The sequence below is a fragment of the Panicum hallii genome, chromosome 2 (assembly GCF_002211085.1).
Source record: "Panicum hallii strain FIL2 chromosome 2, PHallii_v3.1, whole genome shotgun sequence".
NCBI lineage: Eukaryota > Viridiplantae > Streptophyta > Magnoliopsida > Poales > Poaceae > Panicum > Panicum hallii.
Window position 1 is genome coordinate 53,210,354 of NC_038043.1, and position 13,164 is coordinate 53,223,517.

A 13,164-nucleotide genomic window follows, 5' to 3' on the forward strand; every position below is an offset into this window, starting at 1 on the left:
GGAAGTTGATTTTTTTAAAAAAAAATCTCGGTTTTGTTGGCTGCGGTTGTTACTTGTCCAACTCAAATTACGTGGGTCTATGGTCTCATGGTAAATTTCCAAAATCGCGGATGATGAGCTAAAACAAAAACGGAACAAAAATGAGTAATTCAAGGGGTAATTCAGTTCTACAAGCACTGAAAATTGGCAAATAAAATCGACACACAATAGTTTAAAAAAACACGGACCAAAAGCCCTTGTGTAGTGTACGCTAGCTAGCTACTCCCAAAAGGAACACATCAAATCCCGGCCCTAACCATGTGATTGGAAACATCGTACATTTGCCGTCTTCAAAAAGTAGTAAAAAAGTGGCAAAAGAAACGGTCAGAAAACCCGCAACACCATCTCATCCCGGAGTTTGCTTTACCATCACTCCCCTTCCCCTTCCGTGCACGGTGACGGTGCCAGATCCCAAAATGCAATGCCATGCAAGAGGTAGGCAGCCTGGTCTCCGGCCCGCCGCGGTGCCTTGCGACGGCGGCTAAAAACCGAGAGATTCCCACGGCACCCGCCCACGGTAAAATGGCCACCCAAATAACGCGACACTACTTTACTTTTATATATATACGTACACACAAATATACGTAGTGTTTTATTATAATGCACCTGCGTGCATTTTATACAGAGGATGCACCCAGTATCTCAGTTGCAACTGTGATAATTCTAGTTGCAACTGATTGTATCTAGTTGCAAACGGGTCGGTCTGAGTTGCAACTAGTTCGCGTTCGGTTGCATGCAACTGGATTGCGTCCATTTGCAACTGGTTCGTGCCCAGTTACAACTGGTTAGCGCCCATTTGCAATCGCTTGCAACTGTAGGGTGGGAGGATTTTTTAAAAAATGCACCGTGTTGCACTTTGTTGTATTTTAACCTCATCAAATATATATATATATATATATATGCAAATATATGCATAACGGAACAAGGATCCTTCCTATTGCGGCGACGACAACGCATGGATCGATCCGCCGTTCGCCCGCAAGCAATGCCACGCGATCGCAACGAGCACTGGCGGTCGGTTCACGAGACGAGCTGCTGCTGCTCTGCGCCTGCGCCCCCGCCCGTCGGTCAACCACCCCGCGGCGCGCGCGCAGGCCCGCACGACAAGTCAGCCAGGCCAGCCCCAGCCTGGTTCGCTTGCCGAGCACTGATGCCGCGGCTGACTTTTCCTCGATCCCGTCTCGCGTTCTTTCCTTGCGTCGCTGATCGCCTGGTACACTCGCGCGCGCGGCCGCGGGCACATGATCGGCGGGCGATCGCCGGTCGGGGAGGGGTGGCCGGCCGCCTGGAGACGCGCCGGGGGCCGGACACGCTGCCGGCGCTGGGCCAAACGGCGTCGGCGGAGGGCGCGGCGGCCGCGTGCGCCGAGCCCCGCTCCCGAAGCAAGCCGAGCGAGACCGCAGGCAGGCAGGCGGCCCAGGCCAGGGCAGCCAGCAGAAAGGCAGGCGGGGGCGACCACGTGCGCCACGCCTCGCGTCGCGGGAGGACGGGACGGGCATCCGACGGCCGCGGGGTGGGGTGGGGGCGCGCGGTGGATGGGAGGAAGGCGGAGGCCAACGTGCCGGATCGGCGTTGGCCTCGGCAGCTCGGCCTGGCTCGGCTCGGCTCGGTGGCGTGCGACGCGACGCGGCGCGAGGAGATGAGAGGCTGGGGATGGCTGCGGCGGCTCTGCGAGTGCGCGTACAGGCTACAGCGCCCGTCCCACGCGCCCCCGCGCTGGGGGGCTGTCGTCTCGTCTCATCCCGATGCCCCGCCCTCGCTTCTGACTCCCACTCCCACTCCTCCCCTCCCTCCCAATAGAAAAGCAAGCCGCAAAAATAATCGCCAAAAGAGATAGATAGAGAGAGAGAGGAGAGAGAGAGAGAGGAGAGACGCGAGGGCCGGGGGTGGAGGAAGAGGAAAAAAGAAGAGCGAGAGAGAGAAAAAAAATCCCCGTCCACCGCTCCCCGCCGCCGCGCGCTTCCCGGGCCGGAGCCGGCGCGAGTGCTGGGATTCAGTGAAGCGGGCCGCGCGGGAGCCGGGGCGACGGATCGAGCGGCAGCGATGACGCCGCACCCGACGGAGCCGGAGGCGGGGCCCGAGCAGGCGGCGCCGGCGCCGGAGGCGGCGCTCCCCTTGGCGGCGGCCGCGCCGGCGCCGGTCAAGAAGAAGCGGAACCTCCCCGGGACGCCAGGTGAGCGAGCGCACCCCCCCCCACCCCCTCGCGGGTTTGCTTCGGGGTTGGTGTGCGTACTAGTACTACTGCTACCTCCGTTTCGGCCCCCCGCGTGCTCTGAACGGTTTGTTTGCTTGCTCGCTCGCCCTACGCCCTGCCCGCCGCCGCAGATCCGGACGCCGAGGTGATCGCGCTCTCGCCGGGGACGCTGCTGGCGACGAACCGCTTCGTCTGCGAGGTGTGCGGGAAGGGCTTCCAGCGGGACCAGAACCTGCAGCTGCACCGGAGGGGGCACAACCTGCCCTGGCGCCTGCGGCAGCGCGGGCCCGGCGCCGCGCCGCCGCGCCGGCGGGTCTACGTGTGCCCCGAGCCCGGGTGCGTGCACCACTCCCCGGCCCGCGCGCTCGGCGACCTCACCGGGATCAAGAAGCACTTCTGCCGCAAGCACGGGGAGAAGCGCTGGGCCTGCCCGCGCTGCGGTAAGCGCTACGCCGTCCAAGCCGACCTCAAGGCGCACGCCAAGACCTGCGGCACCCGCGAGTACCGCTGCGACTGCGGCACGCTCTTCACCAGGTGCGTAATTGCTTGCTCGCTCGTTCTCGCTCGCTGCTTGTTTGCTGCTTCCTCCTCCTCTCCCGCAGCCCGATTTGGGAAAAGCTTGCGTTTTTACTTGTTTCATTCATCGGATGGCGTGCTTGCTTGGTTCAGACGGGACAGCTTCGTGACGCACCGCGCCTTCTGCGGAGCCCTCGTGGAGGAGACCGGCAGGGTGCTGGCGCCGCCATCGCCTCGGCCGCCTGATTTGGAGGCTGAGGAGGATGTGGACAAGGACAAGGAGAAGGGGCGTGAGGAAGAGGAGAATGAGGACTCTGCAGTGGCCGCGGAGCAGCCTCAGCGTGTGGAGGCACCGATGCCGGAAGCGCCGCAGCGCATTCCGTTACCACCTCCATTGCCACAGGAACCACTGCGCCGTCCGTCTCCACCCCCATTGCCAAAGGAGCCGCTGTGCCGTCCGTCTCCACCTCCATTGCCGAAGGAGCTGCTGCGCCGTCCGTCCCCACCTCCATTGCCGAAGGAGCCGCCGCGCCGTCCATCCCCACCTCCATTGCCAAAGGAGCTGCCGCGCCGTCCGACCCCACCTCCATTGCCAAAGGAGCCACAGCTCTTTCCCTCGCCACTTCCATTTCCACTGGAGCAGCGGCCAGTTGTCGCAGTGGTGCCAAATGTGGATGGTATGCTCCTTTTGCATCTTGTTCGTGTGCTTGTCTTATTGCCCATACATAGACTTGATGAGATTTATGGCAAGTTCTTGCTCTTTAAGTCGATCTCACAGCCGCAGTAAGAAAGCAATGCATGCGTCTTGGCTTTTTCCCCAATTTGGTTGGCCATTTGGTCAATTAGCTCAATAGCGATAACTGACTTGTTCTTCCTTGTTTTGGTTTATCATGTTATAGACCCAGAGGTGGTTGCTGAGACAGCTGTGGCTGCCAAATTGGAGGATGAAGCTGATCAAGACGAAGACACATGCTTCCAGGAAGCTGATCAATACAAGGAAGCTGAACTTGAGGTCTCCAATCTGATGGACAAGGACACTCCAATGCTTCCTTGCTTCCTCCCATCACCCTCAGAGGCCATTGGTACCGATGGGAGCAGCACCACCTGTGGTGCCGGCGGCAGTGTTTCCAATTCTATCGCGCCATCTACAACAACCAATACTTTTGCCGGTCTGTTTGCGTCAGCCACAACAAGCACCACTTCCCAGAGCAGATCTCTGCGTGATCTCATCGGTGTTGATCCCACCTTCCTTTGCCTTGCTATCGGTGCACCCTCCTCTCTGTTCCCACAGACAAGCCCAAGCAATCCAGGCACTTTCGCTGCACCTCCGGCCCCTCACATGTCCGCGACTGCGCTCCTGCAGAAGGCAGCCGAAGTTGGAGCTTCGCAATCAAGCTCATCGTTCCTGAAGGAATTCGGGCTTGCCTCTTCCTCCACATCGTCACCTCCATCGAAGCAGCCACCTCACGGGAGGTTCACTGAAAACAGCGCGCTACCGTGGCACCACCGCAGTAATCAGCACATGGAGATGGAGCGCCATCGGAATCATCAGCATAGGGAGATGGAGTCCAGTTCTCAACCGTGGCACCACCGGAGTACTCAGCAAATGGAGATGGAGCACCACCGGAACAATCAACAAAGGGAGATGGAGTCGAGTTCGCAACGGTGGCACCACCACCGGAGTGATCAGCAAATGGGCATGGAGCGCCTCCGGAGTAATCAGCAAATGCAGATGGAGTCCAGCACGCATCGATGGCCGCACCACAGGAGCAATCAGCAAATGGAGGTGAGTAATCAGCAAATGCAGATGGAGTCCAGCACCCAACGGTGGGCGCACCACAGGAGCAGTCAGGAAATGGAGGTGATGGAGCGGCACCACCGGAGTGGTCGGCAAATGGAGAGGGAGTCCAGGGCAATGCTATCTGGGGGTCTAGGCCTTGGTCTCGCATACGAAAGTGGAAATTCAGGGTTGCCGGACCTGATGATGGGCCCATCGCCACTGTTCGGTCCCAAGCCTGCTACGCTGGACTTCCTTGGGCTTGGCATCGGAGGGACCATGGGCGGCTCCACGGCCAACGGTGGCCTCCCGGCATTGATGGTTGGAGGAGAGCTGGACATGGGGCCTTCGGCACAGGTGCCGGCGCCATGGGAGGACGCCAAGAGGAAGACCAACGGCCGCACGATCCTGTGAGGTTTTCGTTTTTTCTGTAACCTTGGGGGTTTCGTGCCTCGGCTCGCTCATTCTTTCAGTCTCAGTCGCAGCTGTGTTGGTAGAGCTAGAAACTCTGTACATAGCTCGATGCTTCTCCCAATCCTGCAATTCTGTCTGAAAAAAAAAACGAATCGAAGCTGTTATTATAGCCAAAATTCGATCCCGGCAAGATGGAACCTGACATTTGATGCGATGCCCCGTTGCTTTTAAGATGTGACGAGGTAACAGGGTAAGTAGTCGCCTTTATTACCGAGATCTTCGGTGCTAATCGAGTACTGTTTTTGGAAAGGTCCGAGATTAGGACAGCGACGCTGACATGTGAAAGGTGTTTTTGCTGTTTGCTGCTGCTGCTGCTGCTAAGTCGGCAGGGTTTCCCTAATTACCTAACCTGCCGACCAGCAAGCTTATTCAGCAGCCTTGGTACTTTGAAGAATTCATCCTGTACTTGGTGTCAACAAAAAAAAAACATGCTTGATTACTTGCCTCGTGTACCTGTAACCTGTTGTGCTGCCTGCCGCAGTCACAAGCTGGTGGGCAGCCTCTCACTGTGTGCCCCTGTAATCTCTTTCACTGCTGTTGTTATCAGCTGGGGCTTTGTCACGCAACAGTAACGAGCTGTGGAGACCCTGCTGCTCAGCAGTAAGCCGAGGCCAACGCCCAGCAGTGGTATTCTTTTCATCAGACGTCTGTATCTGTCCGTCAGCGACAGATAAACTGCTAACCGTCTGTTCATCGGAAAATTCAGGTCCTTTTCCTCGTTCCCTTCAGCATGTCACCGGAGAACTTGAAGCAGGTAATTTTCAAAAAAAGAATCTGAAGCAGGTGGCGGCGATACCGTATCCGTATTCCATGAGTTTTTCACGCCACAGTTTCTGGTCGCCGTGGAGCCGGGAACCAGCAGCGCAGGGGTTTGCCCTTTGCAGCTTGAGCGTGTCAGGGTTCCTTTCGGGAACGGGAAAGGAGGGGATGGACGTGTCGAGGCCCTGGCCCGGTCGTACCGGGCTACAGTGCCCTGTTGGTCCGACGTGACCATCGCGGCCTAATCAGTGTGGCAAACACTGAACCACTCAGGGTTAGAGGATCAGAGCAGAGATCGCCGAAGGCATCGTTACTGACGAAGCCACTAATGTTAGCTGGAGGCTTTAAGAGGGAGGGGATGTTTGGTTGGTGGGTGGTAGGTGCCACACGTGCCAAGATAGGGATGGAGTGGCAGATGACTCTCATTCTTCTGGGCATTTTTTTTTCGTAGAAAAGAGGTAAGTGCAAGAAGTCTCATAAAAAAACTGCAAATGTTGTACCTCTATGTCCGCAGATATATTTGGGTAAATTGGTACTAACAATCTGTCATCCAAAGACCCATCTCAGATCCTCAAAAGACCCAACAATTCCTGACCACAGGAAGTGAAGCAGGACATCTAGCCACTGCCTCCTCACTGGTACCAGGAAAACCAAACTCTCCCAGGCAGAACAAGTGACAGTGCCACTCGTAACTGAAGCGGAAAGCCATTCTGTTGCCTCCTGCCGTTTCATTTCACACCCGGGCGGGCCAGCTCGCCCGCCGGCGCCCCGACATGCTCCACGCGTGCGTGCTGAGGCTTCAACCCAACACCCCCCCCCCCCCCCCGGCCGACGGCCTCCGCTTTCCCGAAATGGTCGCCACTTGCCACCCACTCCGGCTCGCAGGTCACCGGAGCGAGACCGAAGCATGCAGCTTGGGCTAAGATCACGGCGGCGCCATGTTGGATCGCTCGACACGGACCATGGGCGCCTTCCCGTTTCGACGGCGCACACGCGAAAGGCGGCACGCTCGGTCGCTCGACTTGTCTGAACTTGACCAGATGCGTGCACTTGGGCTCTGAATGGGGATGGCCGGATGGCTTTGCGCCAGGCGTTTCCCGGTCGATGGCGGCCTCCGCTTTCGAGGAGCCTAGACGCGTGTGCCCCCGAGTTGAGGCCGTGCGGGCTGGAGTTCATCTTGCCGATCGAGTTGAAGCGTAGGTGGATCCAAGACGAACTTTAGCAACCCCAATTTTTAGCTTCATGCTGCATTGCATGTCTGAGTTTGCAAATGTGTGTTCTGACAATACAAAAGCAAAGGTGCTCGAGGCCTGCCAGATATTCAAATCGAAGACCGACTTATTAGAAACTCTAACCTCTGGAGACTCATTCCTGATTTCCTGCTGCTACAGGCTTTCACGGGCGCCATGACCGTGATCCAGACGACGGCCAGTTCAAACTTCAAAGTTGAGTTCGTGTGGCGCCACGGAGAGAACACGTGGTCCGTGTCAGATGCATGCATGCTTGGACAAGAAACCCCAGCTGCGGCCTGGATCTGGAAAGGCTAGCCTTGCCAATCCACCCAAACCAAGCTGAATCCTGTTGGACATCATGCTAAAGACATTGCAACCCAGAAAAAACCCGAAATTGTTTCGTTAAAAAACCTGAAATTACACCTCTATAAGAGTGTACTGGGTAAGCAGAGCCTGCTTTATTTTTTACCAAACAGGTAACCTACGTACGAGTTGCTTGGACTTATGCAGCCTAAATTCCACATAGCAGTACGTACGGCAGGAGATAGCCACATCTGGATCCGGAATTGATCGGGAGTAGATAAGCATCATTATGCTATTGATTGATGAGGTGACCTATCTTCGCTGGAGGATTTAATTCGGAACTAAGGGAGGATATTTGGTAGGTCCCCACACTCCACCCCCCACCCCCCCAAAAAAAAGGTGCAGCTTCAGACACACACTGTGACAGATGGGCCCCAAACTTTTCGATATATCGTCGGCCAGTCTTATAAAAAGAGTTGCAGTAATGTTGATTGCCCTGCTGAAACTGCAATTACAACTATATTTGGATGGGTAAACTGATTGGTGTCATCTATCCCAAGTTATCTTTTTGCAACATAATGACTTGCACGGAAGAAACTTAAATTTCAAATGGCATGCATATGGGGTGTTTTCTGTAATTTTTTTTTGAAAAAGAAAAAAAAGAGGAAGTGTCCTGATGATCCAGACTGCCATTCAGCTAGAGAACAAGACACGTGGTCCGTGCCAGACACACAGTTAGGCAAGCAGCCCAGCTGTGGCACGAATCTGGAAAGGTTAGCCTTGCCGTTACACTCCACAGCTCCATCCAAAATGCATAGGCTCAACCCAGCTGTATTACCTGCCCAAAGTAGGGCTTGCCGGAGGCCTGAGATCCGCTGCTAGAATTTCAGCAAAAAAACGGGAACCAACAGAGCCGTTGGGTGTCTCACAACCTCGAATCCATACTACATCTGGCTTTGCCAATGATGCCAATTATGCCGCCGCATCTCAGCTGCTTTCACAGTTCACACAGCACTGTAACAGAGGACAGGACAGCCTCATCCACAGCAATCTGAAGCTCCAATCCAACTGAACAGCTGACGCTGCATGCAGCATCCATGATCTACCCCGCGCCCTCCGGCCGTACTGCATGCAAGTGGGCGGTGAGCATCGAGTGCAGCCGAGCCCGTACCAGCGACGACTAGTGAACACCGCCGGCCCTACAGAGCTCAGGAGATTCAAGCAACAGCCTGGACTTCGTCGTCGCGTGTGTGGTTCCGGATGCGTGCGGGGCCAAGCTCCCCGTCCCCGTCCTGGCTGACAGAAGGGGGCGAGTAAAGAGCTTGGAAAAACTCTCAGGCCTGCTGAGAGAAGAAATGGCCGGGGCCAGGCACGCCATTCATGAATGGAACAGTAGATCTGGGAACAGTGGAGCGGCGGTGGTACGCCGGCTGGATGGATTGGCAGCGTTGTTGACAACGCACGCCGGCCTCACGGGCGGAAGAGCTTTGAAACGCCGAGCGGCGGGCGGACCTAGCGGCGAGCTGTTCGGACATGAACCACCTGCCTCGCTGTTCGAGTGCAGGGTGCCGCTCCGGCATCCAGCTCGGTTTCTGCGGCCGCCGCCAGGCGTGCACGGTGTAGCACCGGTGATTTGTGGAGTTTTTTTGGGTTGGTTGCTCGTGCAGACGTGCACCGGTGCGGCGGACGGCGGCGGCTTCGCTGCTTCCACAGGTAGCGGAGGAACTTGAGCAAAAGGTGCACAGGTAGCAGTTTCGTGGGCCGTCAGTAGGATCTGCCAATCTGGCCCAAGTTTGGACGATTTCGGCGGGGGCTCCTATCTGGCTTGTCGAAGGCAGATAGAGTGGTGCCTTTGAGGCCTACCACCGGCCCATCACGGCTCCTTCTTCCTCTACCCCGGCCGACGGCTGCCGCCGCCGTGCCATCCACCCACCGCCCGCCCCCGCCTCCTCGCCCCCGCCACCGGTCACCGTCCTTCGGGAATCCAGCCCCGCCTTGCCGTAGCGCTCCCCGCCGCCTTGCCCTCCACCTGCCGAATTGTTACCGCCGCCCCCGGCCTCCTCTCTTCTATAGCTCAGATGTTATTGAAGTTCTCGGACCTTGGTAACCTCAAACCCTACCTCCGCCGCCTCCAACACCTCCCCCGGCTGGCAACCTCGCTGCCGGCCGCTCCCCCCACCTCCCACCCCTCCGCGCGCCGGCAAGCGTGCGGCGGCGGCGCGGGCGAGAGCCAAGAGGAGGAAGAGGATAGAGAGAGGATCGGATGGGTGAGGGAGATGGATCGGATGGTGGAGAAGGTGGAAGCCATATAGCTTACGGGCTTTCGGAAGCTATATAGGTTTGGCGGATTTCGAACGCTCCGAAAGAAATAGCCCAATCAATCTTAGCTCGCACGTTAGCAAAACGGGAAGTAATTAATGGGGTAGGCTCGCGCGGCCCATATGCGCGCTGCGCACAGCCATCAAACGGCGGCCCAAACCATATGCAAGTTTTCTGACGGCTCTCCCTCTTCGCGCGTTCTATTTTTTCTTTTCGCAAATCTTCTCGTTCCAAGTGGCTCGTATGCTACTATGGCCTTCGGCGCCGCCGCGCACTGGAAGCTGCAAGGGGCCAAGTGTCATCTTCCTACAAGGGAACACCGAATACAGTTGCATCCATCTGCATACTTCAATCTGGACGCCTGTAGTAGATCGTTTCAGGTAAATAATTCTTTGAGTAAAATGCACCAGAGATCTATCAATTTGTAAGAGGGTGTCGCTTAGGTCTATAAACTTTGTTTGCATTTCTAGGTCCATAAACTTGTAATGTGTCACTTAGGTCCACAAACTCTTAAAGTCCATTTCTAGGTCCATAAACTTGTAATTTGTGTCACCTAAGTCCATATCTCGCCATCTAGCCTTCATGCACTGATATCGCACCAATATGAATCTACACGATGCCCGCACACTGCTGCAGTTTCGCCATAAGGATCAAATTTGAGCCCCAATTTCTAATCAAGTGCGTAGGGAGAGGAGAGAGGAGGGATGAAAGACTTGTCTTGAAGGTTATTGACATGTATTAGGATTCAAAGAGGGTCTTACGGACTGCCATTAGTGAGTTCCGAAGTTTAGATGTAGATATGACCTTATAATATAGGTGGAGAGGAGGGAGTGATGGCTCGGAAAAGATGAAGGAGGCCACAGAGGGACTCAACGATATGAGTACCATGGTAGGGGGATATTACGTCCTCCATGGCTCGGATGGCCGGATATGGTGGTGTCAGGTGTCATGGCGAAAAATCTCGTAACAATGTTAGATTTGGGTCAATCCAGAGTGATTCTCGGTGAGGGATTGAAAAATATTCATAGATAGCGATATCGGGGCGACCTTCGTGGGCGCATTTGTAGCCACATGACTGCTCATGAATGAAGATCGTGATCTAAAAATGCACTTTCGGAGTTTATGGAGCTAAGTGACACAAATTACAAATTTATACAACTAAAAATACACTTTTAGAGTTTATAGAATTATATTTATTTTTAAAGTTTATGAATCTAACTGACTCAAATTACAAGTTGATAGATCCAAAAATATATTTTTAGATTTTTAGAGTTCGTGAAGCTAAATGACACGCAGACCTATAGTACATTTTACTCTAATTCTTTTTAAGATTTGGAAAGATTCGCTGGCTTGTGTCCTACGCACGGCGTGGGAAGATAATCGCTCTCGTGGCGGCCGCAGCGAGGTTTCTCGCTAATCAATGTTATCCTCAGGTCTTGTGATTTGCTAATCTTTAGTTTTCGCCCGCCTTTGTGGGGGTCCGGCTCGAGACGGCCACACGTTTTGCATGTTATTTGATCCGTCTGCTACTCTGCTTGGCTGTACGAATTAGCTAGCAACAAGCATGCGGTCCTGCAGAATGAAGGAATTGAAGATGGATGAGTGCCTAACCCTCCTCACCCCACAACTTTCCTACTACTGATCAGGCGGCTGGAATTCGTGATTCTCATGGCCGACACGACGCTTGGGTGGAGGTTAGGTTTTTGGGACGAGGATTGAGGTAATGCCCGGCAAATTAGAGAGGTAAAACCGGGAGGTGGATGGACTGATGGATGGTAGTGAATACAAGTGCATTCCCACATTCCGAGCAAAATTGAAGAAAATGAATAAAACTTAAGGTGAGTAGTTCATCAAATTCCACTACCAATAGCTCTCTAATCTATCTTCCACTGCTCGGAGTCCAGTGGACGGGCCACCGGCCGTCCTTTGTACAATATTTTTACCGCTGTTTTTTCTCTTTCCTATTTCTTTAGAGAGCCTTCCGTGGCTTTTCACCTGTAACTCCTTCATTATTAATGGAAATACGCACACTCTGTGCGCGTTCGTTCAAAAAAAAATCTTCCACTGCAAAATCAATATCCCCTTAATACGAGTAAGCTAAACTTTCGGTACTTTCGATGTCACTGAAAATGGCATCTAAGGGAATAAAAATTTAGCCTAGTGGCACGGAGGGTATATATATACATGTACCAGTTTTAACACTGGCAGATCAGGGATGACGGTGTCGTATAAGGAACTAAACATGAAGTAAACAGCTTCTCATTTTCAGGAAAAATAATTAGTAAAGTTGTTGATTTATTCGCTGATTGATTCTCACGAGTACTCCGTAGTTACTACTCCTAGACACTTGAAAAAAGATTCCAGTTCATGCCGCTGCATTTTTTTATTACTCAATCATTACAAATGCATGTCAGGCAGCGTGCACTCCGGTTGGACCTGCAAAAAAAAATACTGCTTTCACACACACAAAATAACTTGGAAAGATTACCCTCTCAAAAAAAACCTTGGAAAGATTCTGCAAGTACGCCACCACAGCTTTGTTTGCGGCGTTTCCTATTGGCACCAGATTAGCATGGACCATTACTTAATCACCCTGCTGATTCGATCGTTTGCTTAATCGCCACCACAACATCACTCACCATCATCCATGTACGGGGGGATGAGAAAACAAATGGCTGCTTCGTCGCCGCTCACCTCACTGCTGACGGGCGAGAGAGAAACCGCAAGCACATCTATCGCTGCCACGTTTCGCCGTGCCATCGGCAACGTACGACCTGGTTACTGGCTATTCGCCCGCGTCCTATCTGGCTATCCCAGCTTAGGCTTTGAAATATGTGGAGCTACGACTATTCTAGTGGGGCGAAAGGTCACGTCACATGGGTTAGTGGCGTAATTCAAGGAAAGGTGAAAGATTTTTAGGGTAAAGTTGAGTGCCGCGCAAGGGTAAAAGTTTTGGAACGGTGCGTGCAAACCTATGTTCCGTACGAGTAAGATCAAATCCTAGAGTGTTGACGCCGTTCTAAGGTCTCTTGATTAGGGCTGCTAGTTTGCAGTTTTTAAACTTGTGTAGTGCTACTACCTAATCTAGGACATTGTTTTCATGTACTTTGTACAGTAATTTGTGTTTTCAAAATTCAAACCAAACACGAACTTCGTGGCGGGTACACGAAATGAACCACAATGCATCATGTTTTTCTGTTGCATGCAGTAGGATTGAAGCTTCCTTCTCCATGTGTTCAACGCTGCTGCATTTGCCATGCATTACCACAAGTCTACGACTAGTAGGTACATCATGGAACTTTTCTAGAGAAACAAAATAATAAAAAAGAGCCATTTGTCTTGGCAAATTTATCCTAGGATCCATTGACCTTCAGGTCTCGGTGACACCGCCAACTTAAGACGAGTGATGCAAGTTTTGGGCAGATCCAAGGAGATAAGTTGGAGGTTGGGAAGCAGGGGCGTGGCTTGTCCGGGAGTAAGGGCGCCTGCATTAGATTACTCACCTCCGGAGCATTAACAAAGCAAGTGGAGATCATGGAGCATGTGAGGGA

The 13,164-nt window shown here is 53.7% G+C and overlaps 1 protein-coding gene across 1 annotated transcript; it reads left to right on the plus strand.

Annotated features, from left to right (window-relative positions):
- The first annotated feature begins 1,846 nt into the window (after positions 1-1,846).
- Positions 1,847-5,249, plus strand: LOC112881762 (protein indeterminate-domain 1-like). Its single transcript, XM_025946615.1, has 4 exons — positions 1,847-2,212; positions 2,365-2,767; positions 2,903-3,426; positions 3,649-5,249. Exons 1-4 carry the CDS (start codon positions 2,083-2,085, stop codon positions 4,938-4,940), a joined length of 2,349 nt encoding a protein of 782 aa, XP_025802400.1. The 5' UTR covers positions 1,847-2,082; the 3' UTR covers positions 4,941-5,249.
- Positions 5,250-13,164: the final 7,915 nt, after the last annotated feature.